Source organism: Rhinatrema bivittatum, chromosome 14 (genome assembly GCF_901001135.1).
Source record: "Rhinatrema bivittatum chromosome 14, aRhiBiv1.1, whole genome shotgun sequence".
In the NCBI taxonomy this organism is placed as follows: Eukaryota; Metazoa; Chordata; class Amphibia; order Gymnophiona; family Rhinatrematidae; genus Rhinatrema; species Rhinatrema bivittatum.
Window position 1 is genome coordinate 46893382 of NC_042628.1, and position 13695 is coordinate 46907076.

The following is a 13695-nucleotide window of genomic DNA, read 5'->3' on the forward strand; positions in this document are numbered from 1 at the left end:
CAGTGGAGGGGGCTAGGAGCCAACCTCTCTTTAATGGATATTAGGCATGAGAAATTTGGAAAAGTTTTGTTTACAGAGATGTGTGGTGAACAATTCTAGATCAGGCAATGGAGTTTGTGGTGGGGAAGGCTTGGCTGAACAGCCATGTCTTTAGTTTCTTTTTAAAAGTTGTTAGACAAGTCTCCAGTCTGAGGTCCGGAGGCATGGCGTTCCACATGGAAGGGCCTGCTGTAGAGAATGACCGGTCTCTGATGTTTGCGTGGTGCACTAATTTGATTGTAGGAACGTGTAAAGATCCCTTGTAAGCATCCCTTAAAGGCCTGGCTGTCGAGTGCAGTCTGAGAGGATGAGACAGATCAAGCGGGGTTTGATGGTGGATATTTTTATGAATGATTGTGAGAGATTTATGGAGGATCCGGAAGTTTACTGGGAGCCAGTGGAGATCTTTTAGAATAGGAGAAATATGCTCTCTCCGATTGGTATTTGTCAAAATCCTTGCCGCTGCATTTTGTAGCAGCTGGAGCGGTTTAATGGTAGAGGCTGGAAGACCATGCAGGATGGAGTTGCAATAGTCGATCTTAGAGAACAGAATGGCTTGGAGGACGGATCTGAAATCGTAGTGGAATAGGAGCGGTTTGAGTTTTTTGAGTACTTGTAACTTGTAAAAGCACTCCTTAGTAGTGTGTTTTATAAAATGCTTTAGGTTAAGGTGACTGTCGATTAAGACTCCAAGATCTCTGGCGTGTGATATATGTGGAATATTTTGTGATTGGAGAAGTATGGGACTACCTTCTGGAGTAATTAGTAAGAGTTCGGTTTTAGAAGTGTTGAGCACAAGGTTGAGGCTGGATAAGTAGTGGTTTATAGTTTGTAGATGAGCGTTCCATAACTTGAGTGTTGAGTCCAATGATTTGGATATAGGGATTAAAATTTGAAGGTCATCTGCGTAAATATAAAATTTGAGTTTGAGGTTTGAAAGTAGGTGGCAGAGGGGGAGAATGTAGATATTAAACAGGGTGGGTGATAGGGAGGAGCCCTGGGGGACGCCAAAAGGAGCATTAGTATGAGGTGATTCCATGTTTTTAATTTTTACCTTATAGCCTCTATTACTGAGGAAAGATTCGAACCATCTGAGGGCTGAGCCTGTAATTCCTATGTCTGAGAGTCGGTTTAGGAGGATGTTGTGATTTACCGTATCAAAAGCCGCAGAGATGTCGAGGAGGGCTAAGAGAAATGACTGTCCTTTATCAAAACCAATATATAGTTGATCCAGGAGGGAGGTGAGGAGGGTTTCCGTATTGTGTTCTTTTCGGAAACCATATTGTGACGTGTGAAGTATATTGTGGTCTTCTAGGTAATTTGAAAGTTGCTTATTTACAATTTTCTCCATGATCTTAGATACAAATGGGAGATTTGATATGGGACGGTAATTGTTGAGGTCTTCCGGGTCCAGGTTGGATTTTTTGAGTATGGGTTTGAGCGTGGCCAATTTGAGTGCGTCCGGGAATGTTCCTTGTGTAAGGGAACAATTGATGATATCAGCTAGATATTTGGATATGTATTCTGGGATGAGGATCAGTAACTTGGAGGGTATTTGGTCCAGTGGGTGGGTCGAAGGTTTCATTCTTTTTATCAGCGATTCTACCTCTAAGGTGTGGGTTGAATCAAAGGAATCCAATCTTATGTCTGAGTTTGGTAGGAGAACTGTGTCCGGAAGAGTAGGATTTGTGTTGACAGGTAATCTGGCCAGGGTATTGGTGATTTTATTTTGAAAGAATAAGGCCAGGTCATTGGCCTTTGATTGAGCTGTATCGTCAGGGATGTTAGGAAGAGCTGTTTTGGTCAGTTCCGAAACATAGGAGAAGAGGGCCCTCGCATCATACAGCATATCGTGGATGCGGTGAGCATAGAAATCTCTTTTTGTTCGAAGTATTGCTGATCTGTACTGGTGGAGAGTAGTTTTGTATATGGAAAGAGTGAGGGGATTAGAGTTCTTCCTCCATTCTTTTTCTTTCCGTCTTAGATTTTGCTTCTGAGTGCGGAGTTCATTAGAGAACCACGGTTGCTTATTTTTATGGGAGGGGTTTATAATTTTTTTTGACATTGGGCATAGTTCGTTAGCTATCATTTCAGTGATGTTTTGCCATGAGGTGATAGCTGAATTGGGATTTGAAAGATCCAAGTTTGGGAGATTTCTGATCAGGGATTTGCCAAGATCTTCTGAAGAACAAGTTTTCCTGTAGTATAGAGTTGTAGGCTGATGAGGTGTGGTCAATCCTGTCAATGACCTGAAGGTGGAGTTGATCATAAAATGATCTGACCATGGGACTGGAAGGCATAAGGGGGGTGAGAGTGGGGAAAGATTAGAATTTGTGAAGATAAGATCAAGAGTGTGACCCGCTTTATGTGTTGGTTGGTTAATGTGCTGTTTGAAGCCCATGTCCGAAAGTGCTGATAGGAAAGCATCACAGTTGGTCGATCGAGGACTAGCATCAATGTGGAGGTTAAAATCTCCAATGATTATGGCAGGAGAGTCTAGTTTTAGGTATTTGGCTATAACCTCTATCATATAAGCCAGTGCACCCACTATCCCCTCTTCAGTATCTTTCTGACTCCAGCAGATAGGAGCAGGGGAACCTCTGTTTCCCCAGCACACTATTCAAGTGTTTCTTTTCTTCTCTTTCTACTTTGAAGTGTGTTAGAGGGATCCTTTGAGACATTAACAGGGGAGGTAGAGGGCACTGGTGGAGGTGTTGGGGAGGTGAGGTTAGAACTGTGTTGGTCCTATCCATTTACTGATTTTAGCAAGGGTATACTTCATGGCTCTTGGAATATTATATGGATAGCTCTGTTTTGAAAGGGGTTATCACAGTGAAAGCATTGTATCACCATTAAGAAATCACTGTAAAATGCAGACAGGTCTAACCATATTGCCGTGCATGCAGTAAGACGTTTGCATTGAATCCAGCATTCTGGATGACTGGAGCTCACTCATTAATTTATACCAAGCTTTAAGTGACAGTCTAAGCACTGGGCTGCATTCAGTCTGAGAGCTTAGCTTCTTAAACCTGCGGCAGTGGAGAACATTTAGACAGTACTCTTGAGAACTCCTAGTAGGCAGCTGACACGTTCAAACTGAATTTTGAGCTCCCTTCATCCATTTAGAATAGTTCACTGTTACTTCATAGTGCCTTCATTTCAGCACTCAGTATTACTGTCTGCCTTACAGGATACCTCTGAGTTGGACATGCATGTATTTGGGAAAGTGGATCTGCCAAGTCCATATGTGTGAACAGTAATACAGAGTACAGTAGGTGTACTTGAATGCTTTTGTGACCCATTATTGACAAAAGCTCTCAGAACTGCTTTAGCAGGATGACCAGGACAGGCACTAGAATAAGTAAGAAGTAGAAGCAGACGGGCATCTAATGCTTTGGCAGCCTTGCCACAGGGATTAGCTTGTATTTCTCTGTGTGGTAAGGCCCTTCTTCTCCTCACAGCACTTTACGATCACCTTCATCTCCAATCCATGAGGAAGATGAGGAAAAGCTGTTGGAAGATACAGACTTGCAGTCACCAGGACAGAGCGGGATCCAGCTGAACCTGAGTGAAACCTCCTTTCCAGAAGTAAGTCCCCCCTCATGCTTGGGAATTGCATACAGTGAGTAGGTTAATGGCTGCTGCCACTCTGCAACACAGCTCTCTGGAAAAAGTAGAAAGGCTTAGGGGCTGATTCACTAAGGTATTGTTTGTTTTTTTTCTCTCCATTCTCTGAAGATGAGCAGTTCACCATATCCACACAAATGACCTTACTCGGTAACAAACAGAATCTTCCAGAGTTCTCTGGAAAAGTTAAAAGCCCTTTCTATGCTCATACGCATAGTTTCAGCACTGCCATGACCCAGTGAATCTCCCCAGTTCCTTCTTGTCTGCTAAAATTATCACATACCTGCCTTACCTCATCCCAAAAATTTAGAAGAAACATTTTTCTTTGTTTTCTTTTTTTTCTATCAAAACTCCTCGTAGTTTTGCCCTAGGTAGTCTTGTCATCTTTCTAAGTTTTTTAAATTTTTTCTTCAGTCCTGCTAAGTTGGGTCTCATTTCTGGTGCCAACAGGCTACCCATTTTTAATCTCTTCCGACCATCTTTCTGAGAGAGAAAGCTTGTTTGATTTCACCTCTTCTGTTTTCCTCACCATGTCTGAGAAACAGATCAGCCGCTTCAAATTTTATCCGAAAAGAAAAAAGAAGTTGTCCATTATTGACCATCGGAATGAATGCTAAAAGTGCTTGGAAGAAGGCCATAACAACTCCAGCTGTGACATCTGCATAAAGATGTCACCAGATAAATTTATAACCAGAAGGCTAGATTCCATGCCTTCCTTGCTGGGGAACCAAAGTCCAGCTCCTTGAAATTGGCATTGAAGGCTCAATATGAGGACCTCAAAGCCACAGCAACCATTGGTGGCCTGCCCACATCAAACCTCTTTGGTTCCTTGATCTAAGGAAAGCCCAAGAAGTCAAGAGAATCTCCCCTCTTCCTGATTTGCTCAAGCAAAGAACCAAAGGGAGTTGACGCTAAGCCTTGAGTGAAGACTTTAAACAGTTCCAAGAGCCAAGGAGGATTTGTATCATCCAAAGTAGTCACATTTAGAGCTAAGTTCTGCCTCCTGGTTCAAGCAATGCTGGTCTCCAGAAATCCAGTTTGGAGGCTTCCACTCCGATCACTAAGGTGCCATGGAGGACATTCACACCCGTACAAGACTAACTCTAGTATTGTCATTGGCACTATTCAAATCACAGGTGGACCTGAAAATCAGATATGTCTTGTGAACATATCAGATATGCCAAGGCATAGAGAGCTTCTGTTCCCCTAGTGCTTTGAGCAATCCTTGTGACATTTCTCTTTTGGCACCAGCACAGGCTCAGTGCCCCAAACCTGTTTTGGTGTGGTTCATGCTGAGTCAAATTTGAATGGGTTTGGATTGAGAAGCCTATTCTGCACTTCGATCCTTGTCAGTCTTGAAACCCAAACACCACATCCAGTGCCAAATGCTTTTTTGGCCTAACGTGAAGTTAGGTTATTCACAAATGGTTATTCACAAAACATCTTACAGTTGTTGAGGCATTTCTATGCTAACTGGGGGGTACATGTGTTTCCCTAATTAGAAACATGACTGCAGAAAAAGACCGTATGGCCCATCTGGTCTACCCATACACCCAATTAATTTAGGTTTATAAATTCTCATCACTCCCTTAGAGATTCTCTGTATTTATCCCATGCTTTCTTGAATTCCGTTACTGCTTTTGTCTTCACCACCTCCACTGGGAGGCTGTTCCATGCATCCACTACCCTCTCTGTAAAGAAATATTTCCTAAAGTTACTCCTTAGTCTGCCTCCTGTCACCCTTATCCCATGATGATTGGCTGACAGGAGAGATATTCACACAGCGTGTCATCCAGACACTGCAGTCAAGGATTTATCATCAACCATCCCATTTTCAAACTGAGCTTGACACTGTGATTGGAGTTTGTAGGGGCTGTACTAGATATGACTCAATCCATGGTTTATTTGTCCAGCAACAGACAAACCAATGATCATGTTCTGCCTGAATAGACGGGGAAGAACAAATTCTATCTTTTTGTTGTAGGAGACTGTCAGAGTATGAAATGGGGCCATCTCTCATGGAATGACCCTAAGAGCCACACACCTGCAAGAAGAGAAAATGCTGTTTAGCCGTGTTCAACATGTGTCCAGCCAGTGATTGATATAATCAGGAAGTCAGAGTCCAATGCTTTGTCTATGCTGATGACATTCAGGAATTGGTCACTGGGAACTAACAGAGACTTAGCCAAAACAAAACATTAACAATTGAAATCTGGAAAATGAGTTGCCTTCTTCAACAGACTGAAGTGAAATTCCACCAAAACCGAGGTACTAACTCTTGACACATCTACTGCACTCCCGCAAGAGCTAAAACTGACTCCAAATTCCACCTCTCTCTTAAGAAAATCAGATATTTGTTGTCTGGGTGGCATCCTGGATAGCCAACTAAACATGGAAACTTGAATGACTACAGTTGCAAGGAACGTCTTCTACCATCTCTAGGGAATTAAGCAAATAAAAACATACGCTGAGAGAAATAACCTGGCCAATCTAATATCTGCATTGTTCCTATCCCTACTAGATTACTGCAGCTCACACTACATAGGTCTCTCACAAAAACTTCTAAAATATCTACAGCTGGTTAAGATTGCTGCTGTATAGATGGTGCCCAATTGCAGCTACAGAGGCCATATTAGCCCAGTCCTTCAGAACCTGCAATGGCTGCCAATCCCCTGCTGGGCTCAATTCAAACTCCTTTGCACTAAATGACCAAGGCCCAATTTATATGAAGGATTTCCTGTCTCTCCCCTAAAAACCCTTTCACAAACTAAAAGATGCACGGAGCGGCAGTAGCCACACAGGCATTCACGGAGCGGGATGCCAGTGCCCCGTAGTTAGTGTTCCACCTTCACGGAGCGGAAGGATGGAGGGCTGCTATCTCCAAAAAAATAAAAAAAACAAACAAAAAAATAAAAACAGGGGTGGGTAAGAGTATGGGGCAGGGGTGTGGCCTGCTTGTTACAGCGGTTGCTACCCCTAATTGAGCTGGATGTCACTTGGATGCAGATACGGCGCTGCTCTCTAAATTGGTGGTGGGGTGGAGGGGAATTAGGGCTGGAGGGTACTGGAAGCCAATAGTAGCAGGTGGGAGAGAGAAAAAGGGGGAAAAAAAAAGGATGGATAAAGTGTGTAGCTGCTGGGCAGACTGGATGGGCCGTTTGGTCTTCTACTGCTGTCATTTCTATGTTTCTATGCAAATCCCTGGCCTTAAAGACATTAGGCTGGCCTGAACCTGTTGGTGCCTTCTCCTCTTTCCTCCTTCCCTGTATGTACCCAGATCAGTCCAGACTCCTGGGTTCATTCCCCTCTGCCAGCAGATGGAGACAGAGAAAAGCTTCGCTGACACTGCATCATAGTCCCCAGTGCCCCCTGCAGTTTCCCAGTATTTCTCTATCTCCAGCAAATGACAGAGGGTGTGAATCCTGCAGTGGGCTAATTTTTGTTTTACAGCTCATTCCCTGTACGTACCCGGATCAGTCCAGACAGTGGGTTGAGCCTCCTGTCCAGCAGATGGAGACAGAGAAAAACTGAAAGGGTATCCTATATCAGGACAGTGCTCACTCTGCACACCCTAGTATTTCTTTGTCTCCAGCAGATGCAGATGGTTGATCCTGCGGCTCCCCTCTCTTAGCTGTTTTTGCCTTGCTTTTCTCTAGCTGAGGTTTTCTCATCTTGGCTCTATTCTCCTAGGATCAAGCAAGTATTATCTGTTCAGAAAAAAAATTTTTTTTTTGGAAAACAGTGTTTTAAGTCCATAGGACACAGTTCTGTCTCCTGGCTCTTATCAGTCCTGGGGGGGATTTTCCCCTTGACTATTCAGCCTAGGACCAGCCCGGTGACCACCTCTCCCTGCCCAGGGGTGTGTTCCCTGTACGTACCCGGATCAGTCCAGACCATGGGTTATGTCCCCCTTCCAGCAGATGGAGTCAGAGCAAAAACTGACAGGACACCCACCTATAAGCAGGTGCACTCTCTGCGTCCCCTCAGTATTTCCTCTGACTCAGCAGTTGAGGGTTACACCTGCAGTTCCCCCTCTGTGTGAAGAGAGAATAGTATTTTTTCTTTCTTTATTGATTCTCTCTCTGTGGATGGAGCAAGTTTAAAAAAAAAAAAAAAAAGTTATAGACAGAGTTTAGTGTGAGGTTTTCTTACCTACCAACTCTTCGGCAGTCCTTCAGCTTGCAGACTGATCTCTGGCTTTTAGCTCGTTTCCCCAGGTTGGGGGTTTATATTTTTTGACTGTTGGGGTGAGTTCTCTCTGTTTTATTTATTTTGCAGGGATTCTTCCTTTCTCACTAGGGGTGTAAGTTGGTGGTCCAACCTCTCCCCCGTCGGCCCGACTTGCTGCCCTGAGAAGCCGTTTGCCTCGGGGCAGCACAGACAGAGAAGCGGCATTCCTCTGTCAGAAAAAAAAAAAAGTTTTAGTTTTGGCAGCGCCCGTGAAGCGCTTGGAGTCGGGGCTGTTTCAATCACGTTCTCCTTCTGCCTTGTTTAGGCAGCGTTTGGGGGTGAATTTTGCTTACAATTCTTTTCTTCCCCCCATGCCGCGATCGACGCAATGCAGTACCTGTGGAGAGCTTGCTTCGCGGCTCTCTCGGGCTGGGCTCTGCATGAGGTGTCTCCCCGTTGGGGGAGGGTCCCTCGAGCCCAGGAGCGCGTCCTCCTTCGCGCGGCCATGCGCGATCACTGTCTCGGAGGCTGGCCCTGTTCCCGGACAGTGCGGGAACGGCAGCCATTTTGTCTGCAGGGGAGCTGGCGCCATTACATCAGGAGGACAGTGCAGACCTTGGGCGTTCGCCCTCCCCCCGGTCTTGCTCCCGGCCCACCTCCTTGATGAGGAACTCCCTCCGAGTGTCCCTCCCTCAGGACCCCCCTTGTCTGTGTCCCCTCCCAGGGATTGGCCCGGATCCATTCTCAGCGGAGTTTATCCTTCTTATGCACAATGCATATTTGGCTCAGCAGAGCCAGCCCCAGGATCCAATGTCCGTTCCTCTTCCCCCTAAGGTGCCCAGGTTGGTGGATCCTTTACCTGTGCCACCCCCAGCTGTACCTCAGAATCCTACAGGGGCTGTCACTGTCCAGAGGCCAGGAGGCTCCCAGGGACTAGTTTGCGCTCAAGGGCCCTCCCGAGTTCGGTTGGTGTCCCTGCCGGTCATCCGAATGCAGATCTGGCTCCAGACCCATCAGGGGACCCAGATCTGGATGATCCGGGAGCCCAGGCACAAATGGAGGGAGTTGACCCCTGCTTCTTGCACATTTTTCAGCGGGATGAGCTCGATCCCATCATCCCACATGTGGTGGATGAATTGGACATTGACCCCGCTGCAGAGCCCACGGGACCACCGATCGTGAGTAAGCAGGGAGACCCCGTTCTTGCAGGTCTTTGGCCTCCAGCCAAGACTTTTCCTTCTCGTCCAACGATACTGGAATTGCTTTCCCAGGAATGGGACACTCCAGAGGCTTTGCTCTGGGTAGGCAGGGCCATGAACAAGCTTTATCCGCTCCTGGAAGATTTTCTTGAGCTCCTCAAGCTACTGAAGGTTGATGCCTCTGTGACTGCGGTCACGAAGAGAACCACCAATTCCGGTCACCGGAGGTGCGGCCTTACGAGACGTTCAGAATAGAAAGCTGGAAGTCTATCTGGAGAGGATTTTCGAAGTCTCTGCCTTGGGCGTTCGGGTGGCGGTCTGCAGCTCCTTCAAGCAAAGAGCAGGGCTCCGATGGGTTCAACAGCTCCTGGGAGCCCAAGATCTACCTCCAGAGGAAGCGCAGCAGGCGGAGCGCCTAGAGGCCGTCATTGCGTACAAGGCGGATGCTCTGTATGATATTCTGCGGGTGCTAGCTCGCTCCATGGTCTCGGCGGTCTCAGCAAGGCGCCTCCTCTGGCTCCGCAATTGGTCGGCGGATGCTTCCTCGAAGGCACAGCTTGGTTCTCTGCCCTTTAAAGGTAAATTACTGGATCAGATGATTAAGTCTCTCGGGGAGAATAAGGTACACAAGCTGCCAGAGGTTAGGCCTAGACAGCCCAGAACATTCGGCGCTACGCGAAGCCGCTTCCGGGTCAGCGTCACTTCCGACAGTCCAGACCGGTCAACCAGAGACCGCCTTCCTCTCAGTCCCAAGCCTGGTCTCATTCCTTTCAGTCCCAAGCCTGGCCTCATTCCTTAGAATTTGCGTGACCCCTAAGAGACAGGTTTCTCTTCTCTCCCTGCGGGCCTCAGAAGAAGCAGGCAATCGTCCGCCAGACATTGGATCGACTCCTCGGCTTATGAGCCATCCTGACGGTCCCGACGTCGGAACACGGGTTAGGCCATTATTCCGTCTACTTCATGCTTCCCAAGAAGGAAGGCTCTTTCCGTCCCATACTGGACCTCAAGATGGTCAACAGGGCTCTCAAGATCCCTCATTTCTGGATGGAAACGCTACGCTCGGTCATTGCGGTCGTGCATCAGGGGGAGTTTCTAGCCTCCTTAGACCTGACGGAGGCCTACCTTCACATCCCAATTCTACGGGATCATCAACGATTTCTTCGCTTCAAAATCCTCGGCCAGCACTTTCAATTCCAAGCCCTGCCATTCGGACTGGCGACTGCACCCCGCACCTTTACCAAGGTGTATTGGTGGTTGTCGCGGCGGCGTTCCGGAGGGACAGTATTCTAGTCCCTCCATACCTGGACGATTGGCTCATCCGAGCAAAATTCGAGTCCCAGTGTCAACAATCGGTCGGCAAGATCCTGCACCTCCTACACTCTCTAGGATGGGTCATCAATTTTGCCAAAAGCTGTCTGGTGCCTTCGCAGGAGCTCGACTTCCTGGGAGTGCACTTCAACACCAAGGTGGGTAAGGTTTTTCTCCGCCAGGACGAGCGCATGCTCTCCTGGACCAGCTACAGCGGTTTCATTGCCTCTCGCCCCCAACAGCTTGGGACTATCTGCAGCTCCTAGGTACTATGGCTTCCACTATCGATTTGGTTCCGTGGGCATTTGTGCATATGCATCCTTTTCAGAGGGCGTTGCTTTCCCACTGGAAGCCTGTGTCCCAGGATTTTCAGGCACCCCTGCCGCTACCGGAGGTGGCCAATCACAGCCTCTCCTGGTGGCTCCATCTGGACCATCTGTTACAGGGGATGGAGTTGGAAATTTCTCAATGGATCATAGTAACCTCGGATGCCAGCCTCTCCGGTTGGGGGCGTTTGCAGCAGGTCCTCCATACAGGGACAATGGACAACAGCGCAGGTGGCGTGGCCTATCAATTGCATGGAGACCAGGGTGGTTCGAATGGCCCTGAGGTGGTTCCTTCCTCTCATTCAGGGCAAGGTTGTAAGAGTGCTCTCCGACAACGTGACCTCAGTGGCTTATATAAATCATCAGGAGGCACAAGGAATCACCAAGTCTCGCTGGAGGCAGACAGTCTGATGTCCTGGGCGGAACGCCACCTCTCCCGTCTAGCGACGGGAGAGGTGGCGTTCCACCCAGGACATCAATTCCAGGCGAATTTCTTGAGCCGTCAACGCATAGATCCAGGGGAGTGGGAACTCTCCGAGGAGGCGGTAGAGCTCGTTTTCGGCAGGTGGGGAGTTCCTCGCCTGGACCTCATGGCCACTCACCAGAACACGAAGGCTCTGCGATTCTTCAGCCGCAGAAGGGAGCATGGCACGGAAGGCGTGGATGCTCTGGTTCTGCCGTGGCCTCCCAAGCTCTTACTCTGTGTTTCCATCGTGGCCCATGATCGGGAAGGTACTGCGAAGAATAGAGTCCCATTGGGGATCTGTGATTCTGATAGCTCCAGAGTGGCCTCGAAGACTGACCAGGTTTGCAGACCTGGTCAGTCTCACAGTGTAGGGACCCTTTCGGCTCGGACATCTGTTGAATCTCCTCCACTAGGGTCCCGTATTTTTTGACCAGGCAGATCGCTTCTGTCTTGTGGCCTGGCTTTTGAAAAGTGCCGCCTGAGGAGATGGGGCTACCTGGAAGATGTTATTTCTACATTGCTTCGGGCGAGAAAGACTTCCACTTCCGTTGCCTATGTCCAGGTCTGGAAAGTATTTGAAGCTTGGTGTGAAACTGTGCCGGTTCCTCCTAGTCAAGTGTCGGTGCCACAGCTTCTCTCCTTTCTCCAGCAGGGACTGGATAAAGGATTGGCTTACAATTCCCTGAGAGTTCAAGTAGCTGCCCTTGGTGCCCTGATTCCTCGCCGAGAAGGTGCTCTTTTATCGTCCCACCTGGATATAGTCCATTTTCTGAAGGGTGTGAAACACGTCAAGCCACTGGCGCATGCAGTAGCACCTTTGTGGGACTTAAATCTGGTTCTTCGGATCCTCTCTGGACCATCTTTTGAATCCTTGAAGAGGGCTTCTCTGAAGGATCTCATGCCCAAGACGGTATTTTTAGTGGCCATTTCCTCTGCCAGGAGAATTTCAGAGTTCCAAGCCTTGTCCTGCCGGGAGCCTTATCTTCGTTTCACTGACTCAGGGATTTCATTGACCACAGTGCCGGCTTTTCTACCTAAGGTGGTGTCTCCTTTTCATTTGAATCAGTCGGTGGAGCTTCCATCCTTCTCGGATGAGGATTCCAGGGAGCTCAGACGCCTCAATGTCAAACGGGTCCTCATTCGGTACTTGGAGGTGACGAATGATTTCCACCTCTCGGGACCATCTGTTTGTCTTATGGCACGGCTCTGAGGGGACACAAGGCGACGAAAACCACCATCACCCGGTGGTTGAAAGAAGCTATCTCTTCGGCCTACATCGGTGTAGGCAGTTTCCCCCCAGACGGTATTAGAGCTTATTCATTGCGGGCTCAAGCAACGTCTTGGGCAGAGAGTTGTTTGGTTTCTCCACAGGAAATATGTCGTGCGGTGACTTGGAAGTCTTTGCATACTTTTGCGCATCATTACCGGCTAAACCTCCAGGCGCCGGTCTTTGGCTCTTTTGGTGCTCAAGTAATTCGAACCGGGCTTTCAGGGGCCCACCCTGTCTAAGGGAAGCTTTGGTACATCCCATGGTCTGGACTGATCCGGGTACGTACAGGGAAAAGAAAATTATTCCTTACCTGCTAATTTTCGTTCCTGTAGTACCATGGATCAGTCCAGACGCCCACCCAGAAGTTAGTGTTGGTCTGATGGACTGCTCGATTACTCAGCTCAAGCAGTACAGCTTGAGCTCAAGCAAACAGCCAACTAGTACTCAGTACTAGTTGGCTGTTTGCTGATCGTTCTTTTTGCAAGTTGATGTTTCTGGATGTTTAGTTATTTGTTCCAGGGTATCAGTTCTCTGTTTGCATATCTTGCTCCATCCACTCCATTCTTTCTTACTTTGATATTCTTTATAATGAGGGGATGCAGAGTGCACCTGCTTATAGGTGGATGGTCCTGTCAGTTTTTGCTCTGACTCCATCTGCTGGAAGGGGGACATAACCCATGGTCTGGACTGATCCGTGATACTACAGGAACGAAAATTAGCAGGTAAGGAATAATTTTCTTATACTGGTGGTCCAGTCACTCCCCCTTGTTGTGCCTGGCTGACCCAGAGATGTGCAATGCCTCTGGTTCCCATGCAGAGATGATCAATGCCTCTGCTCTGGTAAAATAAAAAAGAAAAAGAGAAAATTCTTACTGACAGCCAGGCAATTATTGTGGGACTTGTGTCCCACAATAATTGCCTGGCTGCAGGTAGGGAGAGGAACGGAGCGGGGCTGTTTCACCGGCTCCCGTGCACTTTTCAAGCAGGCACAGCTGATTGCCCGCCGCAGCAGTCTCGCTGCTGCTGATACATCGCTCAGGTTTTTGCATAGCCTGCGGGGAGCCTGCTTCGCGGCTCTCCCGCGAGGGGCTATGCTCATTTTCCATATCCGGAGGGGAGGGACCTTCCGGCTGCGGGAAAATCTACGGCCCGAGGTCGGGCCATCTAACGTGCGGCCAGGCCGGCTCCCCGAAACAAACCGTGGGAATGGCGGCCATTTTGAGTGCAGAGCTCGCTGCCAATTCGGAGCTTCAGGGGGGAGGAGAGCCAGACTTCAATCATTCTCCATCT

General features: G+C 48.1%; 1 protein-coding gene across 3 annotated transcripts in view; it reads left to right on the forward strand.

Moving 5' to 3' along the window:
- MGRN1 (mahogunin ring finger 1) overlaps window positions 1-13695 on the forward strand; it is a 117556-nt gene that overhangs the window by 82047 nt on the left and 21814 nt on the right. For all 3 annotated transcript variants that reach the window (XM_029576330.1, XM_029576333.1, XM_029576332.1), the window contains exon 13: window positions 3501-3627. In XM_029576330.1, coding sequence (XP_029432190.1) covers window positions 3501-3627 — 127 coding nt within the window. The remainder of the gene's footprint in view (window positions 1-3500; window positions 3628-13695) is intronic.